This window comes from Gopherus flavomarginatus, chromosome 2 (assembly GCF_025201925.1).
Source record: "Gopherus flavomarginatus isolate rGopFla2 chromosome 2, rGopFla2.mat.asm, whole genome shotgun sequence".
Classification (NCBI taxonomy): Eukaryota; Metazoa; Chordata; order Testudines; family Testudinidae; genus Gopherus; species Gopherus flavomarginatus.
This window is the reverse complement of record NC_066618.1, coordinates 21,657,590-21,678,485: the sequence shown is the minus strand read 5'-3', so window position 1 is coordinate 21,678,485 and position 20,896 is coordinate 21,657,590. Positions and strand designations below refer to the sequence as shown.

Here is a 20,896-nt window from a genome sequence, read left to right as displayed (position 1 = left end):
GCATCCACAGCTAAATGAATAAATCTAAAATTCTATTCCTCTTTTTTTCATCTGGGTTCTATTACATACCAGTCTGGATGGGGTTAAAAGAGCAACAGAATGCGTATTTATAAGGCTGCATCTAGTCCAAAGGTAGCATTTTGTTTCTATACATCTCATTTAAGCATTATTTTAATATTTATCAGATGGTTCGTTGTTGGAATGTACTCTGATTCCAATAGTTACCATTTCATAATTGCAAACAAAATTATATACATAATTATTCCCAACGTATGAATTATTATTATTCCCAGACAAAAAAATTGTTAAAATTGAGATTGTTTCAGTAATGTAAGAGTGAAACAATTAGAGAGGTTGTAATTATCTCCCAAACAAGGATTACAAACCCAGGAAGATCAGTTAAGGTGAAATTTAAAAGAAATCCAAACACATTAAGCTGCCTTCACTGTGCATTTCCATAGCTTAGAAATGCACAGTGAAGGCAGCCAAACAACTTTCTTTCTGCTCAGTAGTGACACCATACAATTATAATTAGTGCATCATAGTGTTTGTAGTCCTGGTTTAGATAAATCTGATTTTTCTACATACAGTAAACTTTTTCAGTTTTTGTTTTCATTGTGGTGTCAGTACATGTGCAACAAAATGGTTGGATCCATGCTGTATGTGCAAAACTCAGTTCAGCTTTAATTGTAAAGGGTAGTTTCATAATTTTAAAAGAAAAATAAGAAAAAAGGCTTGAGTGAGTGAGTGAGAAGGAAAGCATACAGGAATTTTCCTGAGTAATTTTAAAGGTCATGCTATATAAAACTTGCATATGTTCTTAGTATCCACAGTATGTTTTGTTAGCAGTTGTAGCACAGAATCTTTTTTTAAAATTTAATATTTCACAAAGTTCATTTCACTCTACAAACATTAATTCTATCATAAATGAAAAGAAATATTAGGTCATTTTGTTTTTCTGGTTAAAGTGAGTTTGTTGCTTTACACTATGTTCTAAGATGCTTGTCTGGTTTAGGTTTTAAGGGCATGCTATGTAAGTGTCCACCACTGTTAATATATTTGAATTTTCCTTTGGTATCTTTGCATTTCTCCTAATTCTATTCCATAGATAATTATGACTCCATCTCTGGTGTTCACAATTTTCAAATGTGTATGAAGAAGCAGAAAGGGATTTGGTTTGGTTTTGGTTAACAAGAGATTAACAAAATTTGAGAATGACAGGCCTTTGTATTGGGTTGTTGTTGACTTGTCTAGGTTATGTAACTTCAGATGCATAATGAAGAAATTTGACTTTTGTACTAGTATATAGTGTTGAGGGCAGAGTTTTGTTTTGTTTTAAATAAACTGGAAAATTATGAATTCCTTTAGTTCTAGGTTCCTATTCAATAGATTTGAGGTAAACATGCTGGGAAGAATAACAACTAGGATTGCCAGGTTTTCGATCGGAACACCTAGTCAAAAAGGGACCCTGGCTGCTCTGGTTAGCACAGCTGACTGGGCTGTTAAAAGTCCAGCTGTCCACAGCAGGGCAGGCAGTCTCCATGCGGCTCCTGGGAAGTGACCGGCATGCCCCCCAGCTCCTAGGTAGAGGGGCAACCAGGGAGACTCTGAGAGCTTCCCAGCTCCCAGAGGTGCCACCTAACTCCAGCTCCCATTGGCCAGGAACTTGTGGCAAATGGGAGCTGTGGGGGCGGCACCTGTGGGCAAAGCCAGTGTGCAGAGCACTCCTAGCTGCCCCTCTGCTTAGGAGCTAGAGAGATACATGCTGGCCACTTCCTGGGAGTTGCCTGATGTCAGCACTCCCTGGAGCACGCACCCCGAATCCCCTCCCATGTCTCAATCTGTTGTCCCAACTCTGAACCCCCTCCTGTACCCAAACTCCCTTGCTGAGCCCCCTTCTGCACCCCAACCCCCTGTCCCCACCCAGTGAAAATGAGTGAGTGAGGGGTGGGAGAGAGGGAGGGGAGATGGAGTGAGCGGGGGGTCCTCATGGAAGGGCAGGGGACGGGGCCAGAGTGTTAAGTTTTCTACGATTAGAACATTGGCAACTCTAACAGTTCAGAATAACAAAACATCAGTTCTTCTTCGAGTGATTGCTCATATCCATTCCAGTTAGGTGTGCGCGCCGCGCGTGCACATTCGTCGGAAAACTTTTACCCTAGCAACTCGGTGGGCCGGCAGGTCGCCCCCTAGAGTGGCGCCATCATGGCGCTTGATATATATCCCTGCCGGCCCACCCGCTCCTCAGTTCCTTCTTACCGCCCGTGTCGGTCGTTGGAACAGTGGAGCGCGGCTTAGCTGACCTCCACTTCCCTAGCTACTCGTAGTTCTCGTATATAGTTATACAGTTATAATTCTTTTATATATATATTTGTATAGTTATACGTTTTTTCTCTGCTAACATAGTTAGATTGATAATTGTTAGCGGGGTTCAGGAAGTAGCCCCTTCCATGAACCCGGTGCCGGAGCCCATGCACGGCTCACCGGGTTTTAAAATGGGCTCGGCCTGCCAGAAGCCGATGCCGAAGGGAGATCCACACGACTCCTGTTTGAAGTGCCTCAGGGAATCACTTGACAGCTAAGTACCCCATTTGCAAGGCTTTTAAGCCGAGAACAAAAAGGAGCGGGACTTTCACTTACCCCTCCACCTTGGGCGCCGAGCGATGATCAAGCGGCTGGCAGAAGCGCCTCCTCGGCACCGGGCTCCGCCGGTACTGCCAAGGCCTTTCGGCACCGGCCGTCGCCGGCACCGAAGTCGACTCGGCACCGCTCCCTTCCTCCGAGGTTGAGAGAGCCTACAATTCCTGCTGGTGCCTGACGGCTCCCCGGCACGCGCCGTGGTAGAGCCCCCTGCTCCTGCTGCTTCCGTGCCACCTGCATCGCAGTCAGAGAGCTCGCCTAAGTCGGATGGCCCGGCACCGACACCTGCAGAGGCACCGATGACATTGGCACCGTCGATTCCAGTCCCCCAGGGCCATTGAATCCGGTGCCTGACAGCTCCCCGGCACGCGCCGTGGTAGAGCTTACTGCTCCTGCTGCTTCCGTGCCGACTGCACCGCAGCCAGAGAGCTCGTCTATGTCGGATCGCCCGGCACCGACACCTGCTGAGGCACCAACGACGTCGGCACCGTCGATCCCGGTCGCACAAGGGCCGTAGAATCCGGTGCCTGACGGCTCCCCGGCACGCGCCGTGGTTGAGCTGCTCCTGCTGCTTCCGTGCCAACGGCACCGCAGCCAGAGAGCTCGTCTAGTCGGATCGCCTGGCACCAGCACCTGCTGCGGCACCGACGACGTCGGCACCGTCGATCCCGGTCCCACAAGGGCCGTAGAATCCGGTGCCTGACGGCTCCCCGGCACGCGCCGTGGTTGAGCTGCTCCTGCTGCTTCCGTGCCAACGGCACCGCAGCCAGAGAGCTCGTCTCAGTCGGATCGCCCCGCACCGACACTTGCTGCGACACCTACGACGTCGGCACCGTCGATCCCGGTCCCATAAGGGCCGTAGAATCCGGTGCCTGACGGCTCCCCGGCACGCGCCGTGGTTGAGCTACTGCTCCTGCTGCTTCCGTGTCAACGGCGCCGCAGCCAGCTCGTCTAAGTCGGATTGCCCGGCACCGACACCTCCGAGGCACCGACAACGTCGGCACCGTCGATTCCAGTCCCACAAGGGCCGTGGAATCCGGTGCCTGACGGCTCCCCGGCGCGCGCCGTGGTTGAGCTTATTGCTCCTGCTGCTTCCGTGCCGACGGCACCGCAGCCAGACAGCTCATCTAACTCGGATCGCCCGGCACCGACGCCCACCGAAGCTCTGACGACCTCGGTACCGTCGACCCCGGTCCCATGAGGGCCGTCGAATCCGGTGCCTGACAGCTCCCCAGTATGCACTGTGGTTGAGCCTGCTGTTCCCTCCATGCTGGAGGCATTACCAACGGCGAGGGATCTCATTGCCATGACAGAGTCGATGCTGCCTGACCCCGGCACCGCCGGTGCGGGTAATACAATCTCTTCATGTGACCATCCTCTGTCAGCACAGCAGAACGGCACCGTTCATGATCACGGTCCCGCAGACACTCCAGATCCTGTCGGCACGCCCGACACCACTTGCAGTCCCGGTGCTGTTTTCCTCATCGGTACTAGTCGCACTCGCTGCACCGGTCGGTATCCCATTCGCCGACCCGCTGTCGGCACCGTTCCGACTCCCGGCACCGCGACAGGTACCTTGACTCCTGTAGCCTCTCCCCGAGCCTCGAGAGCTCGGTCGACCTCCAGGCACCATTCTGGTTGCGGGTCTGGATCTCGTTCCAGGTACCAGTACGCATCCCGGTGCCGGTTCCCGGTGCCGAGTTGGGCAAGGTCCGATAGAGTCAGAGACTCTGCCTGTGCCTTCTTTTAGTACCTCCATGGCCATCCGGACACGCATGCGTGTCATCCCACATGCGCAGATCTTATGCTCAGGACCACGATTCTGATATGATGGCCAGCGGGCGCCAGCCCCGAAACCGGCCAAGAGTTCGCTGCCGTCTCGGAGGACGGGGGAAAGAAAAAGGTACCCAGAGCATCCCTCCAGGCCTCGTTGGATGCAGCAGACTCTGCAGCCAGGACTCTGGCCTTTGGTGTCGCCATGAGGTGCATCTCATGGCTCCAGGTTTTAAACCTCCGGCCGGAGTTGCAGTATGCCATTCAGGATTTACCCTTTGTGGTAAAGGCCTTTCGCGGCAAAGACAGCCCCAGGCTGCCAAGCCTAATGGACAATAGGGTCCTAATGCGCTCTCTCAGCATGCATATGCCAGCGACCAAACGCAGGCCTTTCTGCCCCCACCCGCCATACTCTGTGCCTAGCCAGAGACAGGACTTTGGCAAACGGCGAGGCCAAGGCGGTCGCAGACGAACGTCAGGACCCCTAAAGAGCCCAGGTCAAGGTCCCTTGCAATTACCACTGGGACCAAAGACGAGCCTTCCAAGGTGCGCCTGAGGGCGGTGTACCAGTCACAGACCGGGATCCCAATCCCGCTTTCTCCTGGCGTGGCCCTAGTTAATTTCAGATCGCTGGATCCTGCGCACGGTGGAGCATAGATACCACCTCTAATTTGTTCCAGCCCTGTCCCCGTTCAGGGACCCCTCTCACGAGCAATTCCTCGTACAAGAGGTGCAGACGCCGATGGACGAAAGGGGCAAGGGGTTTTACTCCCGTTATGCCCTAGTTCCCCACTCGAATGCAGGTCTCAGACCTTCCTAGTCCTGCACGGACTCAACCGGTTTAGGATAAGGTTGAAGTTCTGCACGGTATCCCTGGGAACCATTATTCCATCCTTGCCTCCCGGGGGCTACTATGCCGCCCTGGATATGAAGGACGCGTACTTTCGCTACGCCATCTTCCCTCCGCACAGGAGATACCTCCGCTTTCTAGCTGACTGTCAGTACTTCTGGTTTACGGCCATAGTCGCCGCCTACCTTCGCTGATGTCGGATATGCGTTTTTCCGTATCTGGACGATTAGCTTATCCGAGGAGACTCCGAGACACAAACCACTCAGCGCGTGGGCATCGTCACGGTCTTATTCACAGGTCGAGGCCTGATGATTACTATAGAGCAATCCACTCTGGTTCCCACGCAGAGGTTGGACTTCCTAGGAGCTATCTTGGTCTCCTACCTAGCCGGAGCCTACTTATCACAACTGCGGTTTTAGCGATGGCAACAATCATCTGAGGTCTGCAGGCTTTCCAAACGACCTCGGCTCGTACTTGTCTCAGTCTCCTGGGTCCATGGTTGCCCGCAAGTTGGTAACCAAACATGCCAAGCTCCGCCTCCGTCCTCTCCAAGTCCGACTCACCTCGGCGTACCGCCCGGACAGGGAGCCAATGGTCATGGTAGTCACCGTTCCCTCGAGCACCTTAGGCTCCCTAGAGTGGTGGCTAACTCCCTCCCTGGTGTGGGCAGGGAGGCGGTTTCCTCCGCCCCAGCCCTCACTGCCCCTGACGACGGACGCGTCATCTCTCTGCTCAAGTGCTCACGGTCACCTCCGAGCTTAAGGCCTTTGGTCTTCTCGGGAGCTGGCATTCCACGTCAATGCCCCAAAAATGAGAGTAGTCCGCCTGGAGTACCAGGGGTTCCAGCGGCAGCTGCGAGGCCGTTGTATCTAGGTGTTTACAGCCAACACAGCGGCCATGTGCTTCATAAGTATCCAGGGAGGGACATGGTCCTCCCCCCCCCCACTTTTTGTCAGGAGGCCATCCATTTCCGGGACTTTTGCATGGCCTACTTGGTGGAGCTGGTGACGTCCTTTCTCCCAGGCGTTCGGAACGTCTTGGCGCTTTGACTCAACAGGTCTTTCCTGTCTTACGAGTGATCACTCTGCCCCATGTGAGGCGTTCTGCTGTCCAGAAGCGGAGATGTTTCCTCACATAGACCTGTTCGCTCACCGAGAGAGCAGAAAATGCCAGATGTTCTGCTCCTTCCAAGGTCTCTCCTCAGGATCGGTCTTGGACGCATTCCTGATGCCGTGGAAAGGCCAACTCCATTATGCCTTCCCACTGTTCCCACTGGTTCATTAGGTCCTGCTCAAACTCCGCAGGGGCAGAGCGCGCATCATCATGATCACTCCAGAGTGGTCCAGGCAGCACTGATATACCACGTTGCTCGGCCTGTCAATAACAGACCCAATTACCCTGCCACCCCACCCAGACCTCATCACTCAGGGCAACAACAGGCTTCGTCACTCGGACCTGCAGCCTCTTCGCCTCACGGTGTGGCCGCTGCGTAACTGAGCTGGGGTGACAGGAAGCCTTCCACCTGGTCAACGTACCGGGCCAGGTGGAAGCGTTTCTTCTACAGCTGCAATACGCTCGATCTTGCTCCTGCTGAGGTCTCGACCCCCTCTATTTGGCCTACCTCTGGCCTTCAGCGGCAGGTCCTGGCGGTATCATCGCTGAGGATACACTCAGCAACCATCTCTACCTTCCAGCCAGGCTAAGGTGGACGTTCCGTGTTCTCACACTCTATCGGTTCGAGATCCCTCAAGGGCTTGGAGAGCTTGCACCCTCGGGTGCGCCGCCAGCCCCAACCTTGGACCTCAACCTAGTTTTAATCAGACTTATGTCTCCCCCAGTCGAGCCATTCACGACTGGCCCTCTGATATACCCGTCTTGGACGACAAACTTTCCTCGTAGCTGTTACATCGGCCAGACGGGTCTCCGAGCTCAGAGCTCTTACGAGGGTTCCGCCGTACACTAGGTTTCACAAAGACAAGGTGCAGTTATGACCGCACCCAGCTTTCCTCCCTAAGGTGGTTTCGGCCTTTCATGTTACCCACAGCTCAACGCAATGGGCACAACCATTGCACTCCTTGGACATCTGTGGAGTGCTCGCATTTATATTGCGCTGCCAGAACCATTTCGTAAGGTGCCCCAGCTTTGTCACGGTAGCGGGCCAAAGGGAGGGCTTGCTTGTTTTCCTCTCAGAGGATCACATCTCGGGTGATGGCAGACTTCCGAACTTGTTATGATTTGGCTCATATTTCCCCAAGCCACATCACCGTGCATTCTACCAGGGCTCAGGCTTCATCTGCCGCCTTGCTGGCTCGTGTTCCTACCCACGAGATCTGTCGCGCAGCTCCATTGGTCCTCGGTCCATACCTTTGCTTCGCAGTATGCCCTGGTTCAACAGTCAAGAGATGCTGTAGCCTTTGGCTCAGCAGTTTTCATTCTGCCACATTTCACTCCGACCCCACCGCCTACGTAAGGCTTGGGATTCACCTAACTGGAATGGATATGAGCAATCACTCGAAGAAGAAAAGACGGTTACTTACCTTTGTAACTGTTGTTCTTCGAGATGTGTTGCTCATATCCATTCCACACCCGCCCTCCTTCCCCACTGTCGGAGTAGCCGGCAAGAAGGAACTGAGGAGCGGGTGGGCCGGCAGGGATATATATCAAGCGCCATGATGGCGCCACTCTAGGGGGCGACCTGCCGGCCCACCGAGTTGCTAGGGTAAAAGTTTTCCGACGAATGTGCACGCGCGGCGCGCACACCTAACTGGAATGGATATGAGCAACACATCTCGAAGAACAACAGTTACAAAGGTAAGTAACCGTCTTATTCTGTGAGACTACATGTATTTACTCTAGACTAAGCAATTCCATTTATAACCGGTTATATCAACTTTTGAGAAAGATGGGTCACCGCTACAAAGTGAGTCTCTTGATCATTTCAGTATTTTAGTCTATGTAACTATCTATCTGGAGTTTAGGATCTTTTACCGTAAGTCTATGTAACCTGGAGTTTGGATTGCAAGGCATCTTCTGATTCCTATGGCAGTCTACTGGTTTTCACTAGGTGAGAATGATTCAGGAGCCAAAATCTGCTACTGGGCTAGGACCACAAAGCCCCTCAAGACACACAGACGGAGCACAGTCAGACTGTGTGGACACATTTTAATAAACTGTGATTATCTGCATATAAGACACCTTGAATAGATGGTGACAACACTCAACAGCTCATCTTTAAAAGAAATGAGCATAAGCAAGAGATGTGTATCAGGCATCCCTTAACTACCATCTTCATCTCCTGATATTAGCACCTTACTGTGCTGATCAGATTCCTTTTTCTGACTAATTATGGCAAGGAGTCATCTGGTTTTATTTTGTTATTTAGTTAGTTCTGTGCTCTAACTTTTGCCTGTACTACATACTGTCATGTATTGCACAGTTATGCATAAGCAGAATCAGCATACATAAAAGGGTCTTTCTGGACTTTGCCATGTTTATCAGAGGATTTGTGAGATGGAGCAGGGAGGCTGTGTACTTGGTTATGTCACTATGCTATCTCTGGTTAACAGTACACTTTTTAGAGCAAATACTCGGCATGCTCTGAGAATTTCTTCCTAGACTCCTTTGTGGTGGAGCCCAAGGTTCAGATTTAGGGAAAGCTTAATTATTCACTACATATGAGGAAACAAGTTGATATTTAGCACTGAAGCCCTACCTCAGACTAGTTTGAGTGTCATCCTCTGCTATGAACTTAACACATGTATGCTCCATTGTAAGGTATCTTTCAAGATAGACCTTTTAGTAACCCATGTTATTAAATACAAACCTGGTGCATTGTTGGCCTGTCTTGTTGGTAGATATAAATTCTTCTGAATTCTAGTTTCCTCTCCTACACTTTTCTGATACTTGACGGTTGTCATCCACTGTAAAAGCATGTGGCAGCAAATGCGCAATACTGTCATGGAACAGGGACATCCTGAAGAAGAGATGGCACTTGCCGTATTATGTTGGCTGCATTTCTAAAGCAGCCCTGGCTTGACACCTCATTGAAAGAGTGAGATTCATTTCTGAGTGGGCATGATGCCTCCTGGCGTCTGGTGGGAATGCAGGGAGTTGAGACTATGCATGAAAATCAGTTGTGGTAGTTAGGAGTCCTAGCCAGGAATGTATAAACCATGTGTCCATTCTGTCTTTTTGATTAAAGAGAGGCTTTCACTAATGCAGCTGCTATCTGGCTGCTTGAAGAGAGTTTCAATCAAAATTCAAAAAAATGCTGTAGTAAGATTTCATTACTGTGGCCTCTCACTGCATAAGTTCCCTGTATAATGGTCTACAAAGTTCTGCGCTAAGATTGCCTTCTCAACCCAGGAGCAGGAAGTCAAACTGTTGTGCCTGTAATGAGGAACACTGGGTGAATTAAGGCTCTTCTTTTAGAATTGGCTAAATTGTATGTACCCACTAATCTACAGTGTGTTAATCCCAATTCAAGATTTGATTTATCTACTTTAACACCACTTTTTTTTATAATGTTATGTTTTTTTTTAATGTTCCTTTTCACCCCTCCATCTCCCTGTGGGATGATAAAAAATTAGGACCACTTCAAAATCTTATTGGAAGAGTTCCAAGGTTTCTCTGAAATTATTGTTTATGATGTGTTTAGGGTTATCAGTTTTCTTTCTCAAATGAAAAAGCTTCCTACAGATGATTATAACACTGTACTTTAAACTCATTTAACTGGACATTATTTTCAGAGTATTTATCTTGGTTATTGCAGTTTTTGTCATACTGTGATATTAGTTTTCTATTATATACTACATGTCACTTCCACATAAATTTGATAATAAATGTTGGGAAATAAAAAAAAAACAGAGGCACTGCCTCCATGTGATAGCAATTCCTATGTAATGGGAAATAATGTCATAAACTTCAAATTACATTTTAAATAAATGTTTGTGTCCGACCCATCCATTAGATCATAGCCCAAAAGGGTCAGAAGGCTCATTCCTTCATATATCACTGTATGTAGCATGATTGCTTTTTTAGGCGTAAATGATGCTTTTAAATGAAGAATGACAAGCAGTATACAAAGACAGTACATTACATTCACAGTAGGATAGTAATAGTGGCCAAGGCTATGTTAAATACAAAAGCGTGATGCATAAATTGAATTCTCTCTTTGCAAATGATTATTAAATGGGTCCGTGCTGATACCAACGTTCACTGAGTTCGTAGTTCAGTTTGGAACCCTCACGTCTGGGTTCAGTGTTGGGTTCTGAACCTCATCTGGTGGGCATGATGTTTGTTGCTTCCAGAATTTAAAAATGTAAACACTCGAGAGTGCAGAGAAATGTGTAGATGGCTGATGGTCCTCTTAACTATGGTATTAAATGTTTAGGGCTTGACGAGGGGCTTAAACAAAGTGGTGTCAACCTTGTCAAGACCCAGTGATGGAATTTCAGTGATATTAACAACTCAGTCAGGTTGAATAAATATTTGTAATGCCTACCGTGGAGGTCCCGTTTTGTCTTTTATTTATTTATTTATTTATTTAATTTGTTTTTATATATATATATATATATATATATATATATATATATATATATATATATATATATATATATATATATATATATATAAAAAATAAAATATTTGGCTATGGTGTACAGCCCAGACCACTTCCTTAAGCCTTCCTAACATTGTGACTAAGCTGGTGCCCTGGCCTTGTCTGGGGGAGGAGTGAGGACAAACAGTGCCTCCCCTCCATGCCCTTTGCAAGGACTGGCCAGTATCACAGTTCTTGTGATCAGTTCCTGCTGCTACTACCAGAGGTACAAAGAATCCCACACAGGGGCAGGGAGAAGACAGCATAGCCATTCTCAAGAATGCAGGAAGCACAATCCGTCCTAGAGCTGCCGCTGGAGCAGATGGTTACATCTTCAAAAACAGGAACATTGGTAACTTATACATGATTCTTCCTTATCCTGTAGCCCCTCTATGGCCCGTTTTCACCACTGAAGTGTCATAAAGGCATCACATGTGCTCACCCAGATACCCCTAGTGCTGTGGTTTCCATGTATGGCATAGAGTCTTCATAGCTGGCTATGCTACTCCCTTGGACGACTAAGTATAGGAGTCATGACAGGGGATCCACTGTGGTCTGACTATCCTTGGCAGCTGCAATTCTCTGTAAGGGCTATGAGCAGTAGAGCACAAATTATAGCAGCTCCGAGACTGCTTGAACTTATTCCAGGGCTAGGCAGGTTCCTGGATGATTCCACATTATGGGGAGAGCCAAATATGGTACAGGGCCACTTACCTCTTAGTCATGAAAAATTACATTTATTTTTTACTTTTAACCACTTCACCTGCATTTTGTCCAATAATTCATCCCTACCAGGAATAAGTCTAATATTTAGACATCCGAACAGCTGTTACTTTTTTTATTAAAAAGCCATCACACAAACATTTTTGAATTTCTCCCAAATGTGGAGTGTGTGGGTTGTTTTGTTTTTTTTAAAGGAAGATTTAAAATTATTTTGTCCCAAGGTAACTCAAAGGTTAGCAAAAGTCATTCTTAACTAGTGATATTTTTAAGGTCTGATAGCTTGTGTGACCCTTCAGAGAGAGAGAAACACTCTGCTTTATCCTTTTACAAAGCAGAGAACTTAGACTTCCTCGTGATGTAAATGCTTTGCCCCGATAGTTTTGATATCTTACCTTACATCACAACACGCTAATAAATATAAAAGCTATTTCAAATTTAATTTTTAGACTTTAAATTTTTATTCTCATATTTTTGTCATGTTATGGTCAGTACTAGGTAACTAAGGCCAGATCTCCACTACAAAGTTTTGTCGGCAAAGCTGTGTCACTCAATGATGTGGAAAAACCACATACCCTCAGCTGACATAGCTGTGCTGGCAAAAACCCCCAGTATAGATGCAGCTATACTGACAGAAGAATATTTCTGTCAGTATAGCTAATATCATTCAGGAAGGTGGTGGAGATATGCTGTCTGAAAAACCTCCTTCTGTCGATATATGCTGCGTCTGTACTAGGGAGCTCTGCCAGTATAGCTTATTGGTAGAACCTATGTAGTGTAGACTAGGCTAAGGCACCTAGATTTACAAACAAGGAGATATGGAAAACTGTCAGTATAAAAGACAAAAAAAGCCACACTCTATTTAAAAATAAACCCCCTTTTTTTTCTGTAAAAAGGGGCATAAATGGAAAAAACCACACCACTGTTATATTTTGGGGTTTTATGGACATTCAGTTGGGATGATCTGCATAATTGTTGCATCTGCCACAAGTGAGTAATGTGTATCTTTTTATATTACACATTATACTATTTTTGTCTCTCACGCTCCTTAATTTATATATAAATGTGTGCCACTCCTTCCATCCCCCGCCCCGCAAAAAAAAAAAACTACCTTGCACTATGGAAAGATCTTTAATACTGAGTAAAATGGCGGCTTAGGATTAAGGGCAGATGTATACCATTTGGATTGTCTTTGGCCTATAGATCTTTAGTCTGTTGCCTAGAAGTGGCAAGAGCTATCTTGATATATGATTATATTCCAATTTTTATTGGGAACGGAGGATAATAGATTTGAATGCCAGAGCCATTGTCACAGCTGTGCTGAGGGAAAGCTACCAGTTGTATGTTTTAAAAAAGAATTCTGTGCATTAAATGGATGCATTTCTGTCACAAGAAGAAAACCTTTTATATCCTATGATATATGGATTTTTAAAAGTGGTCCTACTGATGACTCTTGAGTTGCAATTATATTTTTATTGAATAAGAAAACAGAGGCCATCGCATTTTAACAGTATGGATTCTTCAAAATCTATTTTGATAGCCAGAGGCAAGTAACTAAGCTCTTAGTACATGTCTCTGTAAAATAAGTAATTGGAGACAAACGTGCAACCACACCACATGTACAATATGTCCAAGCACCATGAACCTAGCCAGGCTTACTGTGCAGCATAGGCTTCCAAAAATCCTTCATGGGCAATAGACATATGTAAAAATGCTAATTTTACTATTTACTTTGAAATTGTACTGCACCTGGGTGAATTTAAATGCATTGTAACAGAGATAATATAACCAGGGGTCTATTTAGCCAATTTAGATTCAGAATTTCAAAATGTAGTACCTTGTTTCTCTGGAAACATATGTACTAGCAGCATTTTCCTTTATTGTATAAACACAATATATTTTAGACACGAATTTCATGTATGGCACAACTGAAATGCCATATTTAAGGTAGATTTTTGTTGGTTTTGGCGTTTTTATCTGGGTTGGATTGGGATGTCTGGTAGGTTCAGTTTTCTTTCTTTGTCAAAGCTGCTTATAGCACGTGACTTTTTTTTTTTATTCTTTGTTAATGTCATTCTTCATTTTCTGTGCCCCACATCTAGGAATAAGGGGTGTGTATGCTCTATTTTAATTAAGAGAAATGGCACATCTATCAACTAGAATTTATATTAGAGAGCATATCAATTCAGTTGCTATTGCTTGCTGAGCTTGCAAATTCAGGGCTGAATTCTGCTCTGTTACACCTGAGCAACCCCATTAACTTGAGTGGGCTGTACAGTGCAGAATTAGGGTCATAGAATGAAGCATGGTATAAAACAACTTATCCATCTGCTAATAGAATTTGAACCCCAAAATATTATTTATGAGGCAGTCTTAAAAGAGTGACATGCATGCACTCATAGTTAAACTTTTTTTGCATGAGACTGGGATGGTCAGCATCTAGTTTATTTCATATAGTGGGTCTAGTAAACATATATATGAGAAGTATCAGAATACCAAACTATTAGCCCTTAAGGGAAGAAAAACACTTCCACTCTAGAGATGTACTGTAAACAGTGTTGTCTTTAGCAGACTTTTATTCCATAGTGGCTGCTATTAACTCCAGATTGTTCCTTTCTTTCTCTCTGTCTTTTAGGAGCTGTGCCGTCAGCGCATGGCTGTAAAATCATCTGATCGACCAGAGCCCCTTCACACTTCTCGCGTAAACAGTGTCTCGTCACAGTTTAGTGATGGGCCCGTTGCTAGCCCCTCTGCTCGGAGCAGCACATCATCCTGGTGTGAAGAACCAGTTCAGTCTAACATGGACATCTCCACCGGTCACATGATCCTGGTAAGCAGAGTTTCCTTTATGGCATGTGAAATGTAATCAAAATTGAAATCGGTAGTTCATCAATTTAAAGTAGACTGTGAAAAATATTTAACTTCTAAAGGGATGCTGTCAATTTACAACACTTTAAAAAACAACAACAACAAAACCTTCACCTGTTAGATTAATCTAACCTTTAAATAGTTAAAACTAAAACTGGTTTTAAAAAAAACATTACTTTTCACTGTGCTGTTCATTTTCTGTTTAGCATACATTCTCTGAGCTTGGACATTTAAAATAGATATTTTTTTTTAAACAGAAGATAATTTGCTTTTTCTCCTTTTGTCCTATTGGTTTACTTTCACCATTTTACTTGGCTTGGACAATTAAATAAGACTGTTTGATTTCTGGTCAGTTTTTCTTTGTGGCATGCAGTATAATGGTGCTGCAAAAGCTGCAGTAGAATATTAACAGTGTGTAAATAATTGTTTTAATTGAAATTTGGTGGAGGGGGATCTGAATTTTTGGCCTAACCTGATATTTCTCCTTTAAAGTAATTCGATCTTTCTCATGTTTGAAACTGCACAAATACGTTTTGTTTGTGAAGACTGGGCTAGAAAACATTGTGGGAAATGGCCACTTTATTCACATGGGTGTATGTATGTATATGGCTAGTGAAATGCTTTTCACTACCCAGAGGAGACAGCATGACTTAGAGGTTAGGACCCTGAACTGGGACTCAAGACACCTGAGTTATATTTCTGCTTTTGTTGGTGACCTTGGACAAGTCATTTCACATGCCTGTGTTTCAGTTTTCCCATCTGTAAAATGGGGGTAATAATACTGATCTCCTTTGTAAAGTGCCATGAGATCTTCTGATGAAAGGAGCTAGGTGGTGGTAGTATTATTATTTATTATATTTTCTATGTTTACCCTCTTCTGTTAAGATTATCCAGATGGACCTAATCACAATCAATAAATTGCTGCCCCGCACTAGCTATGTATTTATATAGCTCTGAGAAGGCGAACCAATGGGATTTCTGGGAAAGAATCTGTGCTCTGTCCGTGTCATGCTGTCTCATCATGCTTCCCTCTCTCCTGCACCTTTTCCCTTTTTATGGTTTTGTAGATAAAGCTGCTCACCTACTTAAATGTTTTCCAAGTTTTATGGGAAAGCCATATGGCCTAATAGAAAATGGAATGGAAGCCAGAGTGCCAGTTCGACCTTAGCCAAGTCGCTGACCTCCGTCAGCCTCGGTCAGCGCAGTTATAAAGCTGAGTAAAAGCAGGATCTGCTTGAAAACCAGATGCTGTGTCTGAGCAGCGCTTTCCTGGGTAAATACATTTCCGAACAGGAGAGTTAGGTTTTTAACCTGATATATAACAGATGCACAAGTGCACCTGGGAATGAGGGATGGATATGTTACCCAAAAGGTCAATGACCTTGGCTCTTACAATCCCACTTTCGCCTACTCAGAACGACAACCTTTCACTTGTTTTTGTGTTTCTGTAGTTATTGGGACATTGTAGTTACCAACACATACCCCACCCCCAAACCCTACCTTTCAAATAACCCCTGAAGTAAGGAAGGGCACAAGAGTAAGTAGTGATATAATGCTTGTATCCCAGGCATCTGTGAGTAAAACAAAAAGTACAAAATTGCCTAAGTAGATGGCAATGTATGTGCTTAAGGTTTGCAGACAGTTAATGAGACTAGTTTAAATGGAGCAAAATAGTTTACAAAGATATTACTAAAATAAATCTAAATATCACACTCAGCCAAATGAACAGGAAAGAAACTTGCATAAGGGAACCAAGTAGTGTTAATTCTGGATCTAGGAATATTCCCAAAAGTTCAGCTAAGTGTGTGTGTGTAAATAAGCCATCTGTTTGCAACCTATGAATGGGTTTTAAAAAACAAACAGATTGATTAGGAGGACTGTGGTGGCAGTGCTGGTTCAGTGTCCATAATTCAGTCAATTCTATTTAACCCTGAATGAACTCATGCATATGTTAGCTATCTAACAACATATGCTACATCTTAGATGTTGAGGGTTCAAAGAAGGGCAGCTGAAATGCTACAATGCCTTGAGAGTATGACCTATAAGGAGAAAGTGAAAAAAAAATTAAACCTGTTTAGCCTAAAATGAACAAACAAAAACTAGCAATTCAAAGAAGCCTGTTTCTAAATATGGGAAAGGGAAACGGTACAGAAAAGGGAAAAGAATTACTCTTAATAGACATCAAGGATACAATTAGCAAAAAAGGGGGTTATAATTTGAAAGGATGCATTTAGCTTGGATATCGAGACACGTTTCATAGGAGAGTTAAGCAAACAGTGGAATTGTTTACTTAAAGAGGTAGTTATAGTATAAGTGCTAGATTTCTTTAAGGCAAAGTTAGGTAAAGTTTTTATGGAAGGATCTCCTTTGAAGCAGCTGATTGAACTTAATTGACATGCATGGCACTGGAATTTATGTTGGCACCCTTGCAGGAACCTGAGAGCTGACCTGATTTACGTTTTGGTCAAAAGTAAATGCAAGCAACCATAATACCCTATTTGCCTGAATTTTTTGCATGTCTCTTGAGAGAGCTGCTTGTTTGAGTTCAGCAGCAAGAAAAACATGCAAGTGATCAGCTTTTTCATACATCCTGTAGTTAGTAGATGTCGTTGGTCACTCTAATCAGATGATATATAAGATGCTTTCCAACTCTATCCTCTCCTGCTGCTATCATCTCGTGAAATAAAAAGTTACTTTATAGCTATTTTATGCAGAGATGCTTTAGTACAAAAAAAGGAAAAAGTTAATAAGGGCCTAATAAGGATGGGGAGCATTGTCAGCACTGCAGAGCAAACAGACTTATGGAACAGTAAAGTAAAGTGGTATTCAGTTTTACAGTGCTCAGCAATGAAGTAGCTGGCTGAGTTAGGACTCTAGAATCTGTATTGTTTGTGGTGGCTTGGATCTTCCCAGAGGAAATAACATTGTGGTGATCAGATAGCAGTAAGAGCTCATAGTTGGAAACATCTTGATTTGACTTGTAAATAGAGCAGATCTGTTATGGAAACCATTGAGGAGGAATTCACTTAGCTTACCCAGGTATCCTGTTCAGACTTAGAATTGTAGATCATTGGGGTTGGAAGGGACCTCAGAAGATCTAGTCCAACCCCCTGCTCAAAGCAGGGCCAATCCCTAAATGGCTCCCTCAAGGATTGAGCTCACAACCCTGGGTTTAGCAGGCTAACGCTCAAACCACTGAGCTATCCCTCCCCCCTCCTCAATTTTTTAATTGATAACCACCCTATTTTATTTGCCCTTGTGCATAGACAGAAATACCAGAACCTAAACTCAGCTTGCTGCTATTTGGCAAATGGTGGAATACCACTTTGCTCTTCCACGATATATTGCCTCTGCAATGCTGATAGTAGTACAGGGGTCGGCAACCTTTCAGAAGTGATGTGCCGAGTCTTCATTTAATTTAAGGTTTCGTGTGCTGGTAATACATTTTAATGTTTTTTAGAAGGTCTCTCTCTACAAGTCTGTAATATAAGAAACTAGTGTTTGTATTGTAAAATAAACAAGGTTTTCAAAATGTTTAAGAAGCTTCATTTAAAATTAAATTAAAATATTGATCTTACGCCACCAGCCCACTCAGCCTACTGCTGGTCTAGGGTTCTGTTCACCTAGGCTGACAGAGGGCTGAGTGGGGCCTGCGGCCGGGACGCCAGCTGGGAAGGGTCTGGCAGCCAGAACCCCAGACCGGCAGCGGGCTGTGCTGGGCCAGCAGCCGGGACCCCAGACCGGCTGTGGGCTGAGCAGCTCAGCCCACTGCCTCTCAGGGGTTCCATCCTCCAGCTCCTGCCAGCAGGGATCCCGGCTGCTGGACCCACTCAGCCTGCTGCCGGTCTGGGGTCCCGGCCCTGCCCACATACAGTGGGTACCTAATTTCTCCCTGGTTCTGGCCCATTCTCTTCCTCTCTCTGCACTGAGCTGAGGATGAGAGTGCACTGAGCACAGGGCTGGGGGTGAAAGGTCTGGCCAGGAGCTAGAATGAAGGAGGGGGCTCAGGGTTGGGACAGGAGGTTTAGGTGTGGGGGCATTTACCTGGGCAGCTCCCATTGAGTGTGAGAGGTGCAGGTGGGAATGTGACTCCTGTTTGGTGCTCAGAGTGGGGGTGGGGATGGGGATGTGCGGGGTGCATAGGATGTGAGGGGGCTAGGTATGTGTGGGAGTGCCAGAGTCAGGGCTGGGGTCATGAGGGGGGTGAAGGAGTCAACAGAGGGCCAGGTGGTACAGGGCTCAGGGCAGGGGCCTGGGGGGGGACGTAGGGGTGCAGAGCTCAGGGCAGAGGACTGTGTGTGTGTGGGGTGGGGTCAGGGATCAGGGCAGAGGGCTGGGTGATTGCCCCCACCAGAACCCCCAACCCCCCACCGCTCCTTGTCTCGACTACCCTCTCCTGGGACCCCACCTCCTATCTAAGCCTCCCTACCCTTTGTCCCCTGACTGCCCCCCTAGGATCCTACCCCCTGCCTGTCCTCTGACTGCCCCAACCCTTATCCACACCCCCGCACCCAGACAGACCCCCTGGACTCCCATGCCTATCTAACTGCTCCCTGCCCCCTGACAGGACCCCCAGAACTCTGGACCCATACAACCCCTCCCACTCCCTGCCTGCCCCAACCCCTCTCCACACCCCTACCTCCTGACAGTGCCCCCAGAACTCCCGACTCATCCAACCCCCCCCAGCTCCTTGTCCCCTGATCACCCGCCCCAGAGAGCCCCCCACCCTAACTGCTCCCCCAGGACCCTCCTTGCTCCCTATCCCCTGACTGCCCTGACCCCTATCCACCCCCCAAACAGACCCCGGGACTCCCATGCCCCATCCACCCACCCTGCTCCCTGACTGCCCCTTCCAGAGACCCCCACCCCTAACCACCCCCCTGGGATCCCACCCACCCTGCTCTCTGGCCCTTGACTGTCCCCCCCGGCCTCCTTACCATGAGGCTCCCCACTCATCTGGAGCCCTGCCGCTGCCGTGCACGCAGCCCCGCCCCGCCCCGCTCCTCAGAGTGATGTGCGCGCAACAGCAGGGCTCCGGATGAGCGGGGAGCATCTTTACCTCTCCACGGAGCCAAACGCTGCCCCGCGGGAGCGCACAGCCCCAGCCCCCAGAGCGCTGCGCACGTGGCGGCAGGGCTCTGGGGGAAGGTGGGGGAAGGGCTGGCAGATTGCTGTGCTCGGCCAGCGCTCTGGCCCGAGACCGCGGACCCCACGGCTTGCCGTGTCCGCAGGATTTTTAATGGCACGCGGAGTACTAGCAGGCAACCGCCTGCCATTAAAAATTGGCTCGCGTGCCGTCTTTGGCATGTGTTCCATAGGTTGCCGACCCATGTAGTAGTATAAACTACTTTGTGTTAGGTAGTAGAGAAACACTCAGGACCCAGAGGGGTAATTTTGACTAGTGACAAAGTGTAATTTTTGTGCCTTGTTGGTTGGTTCGTCTGTAAACCCCACATTTTTAGAAGGTAAATAGAAAGCCGCGGCTCTTAATGATGATATCTTGTGAAAAGATCCCAGTGTTTGATCTATGGAAGTTTTGATTATAGAGGATATAACAAGAAGCATGTTTTATGCCACCATGTTAGTGACTCTGAATCCTGACCTTGGTAGCAGTGTGAGGAACAATAAGAAGAAGCAACTGTCATAATTTAAGATACCTTTTGATCTTGCAAAAAAAAAAAGGGGTGGAATTTCAGAAAAGTCATGGTGAGTGAGGGGAAGGATAAGAACTCATGTTGATTTGTATCCTTACTTCTTTGACGAAAATTCATAACGAGTTACGATTATTTTAAAATCAAGAAATGGATTGTATGATTTTTGTGAGGCAGTGCTAAATTTATCTGTTTAAATATTGTATATTTTGTCAGTGAAATGAGAGTTTGCAGAAGCAGAACTGACTTTTCATGGTTTGCTTTTTTATTTTTTTTGCGTGGGAGATGAGTAAAGAAGGTGTGAAATTTGAAAGCACCAGGCACAGATTAGAATCTTGGAAAGAGAGTGAATGGTCTTGCCTTTCTAAACACACAAACAAAAATAATTTTTAATAAACATTAAAACTGGAGGCTGAGAAGTCTTCCTTTGAGAACATGTGCAAAAATAATGTATTTTTGGAAAAATTACACCATCGAGGTGTTAGTGATACTTCATGCACATAGTGCTTTTCAAACAAGAAGGACATGGGATATTTCATCACCACTATGCATGCTGGGAGCAAAGAGAATGGGAGACTGAAGGCTAGGACTTAGTAACCTGAGGAGTGCAGAGTGGGCTGTTCAGAAGATGTCTCTTCAAAAGATACCCTTCCATTCTGGGAGGACTTTCTGTAATAAAACTAGCACTGGACTACATAGATCCTAGAAGTGCTGTTGGGAAGCTATCCAAACCTAAGACAGTACAGAGACGGAAACTTAAGTTCTGCATTTCATCTTTCACATGATGTGGTTTGA

The 20,896-nt window shown here is 46.2% G+C and overlaps 1 protein-coding gene across 3 annotated transcripts in view; it reads left to right on the top strand.

The window, feature by feature from the left end:
- PTPRN2 (protein tyrosine phosphatase receptor type N2) overlaps positions 1-20,896 on the top strand; it is a 1,080,816-nt gene that overhangs the window by 941,217 nt on the left and 118,703 nt on the right. For all 3 annotated transcript variants that reach the window (XM_050942222.1, XM_050942220.1, XM_050942221.1), the window contains one exon: positions 14,218-14,412. In XM_050942222.1, coding sequence (XP_050798179.1) covers positions 14,218-14,412 — 195 coding nt within the window. The remainder of the gene's footprint in view (positions 1-14,217; positions 14,413-20,896) is intronic.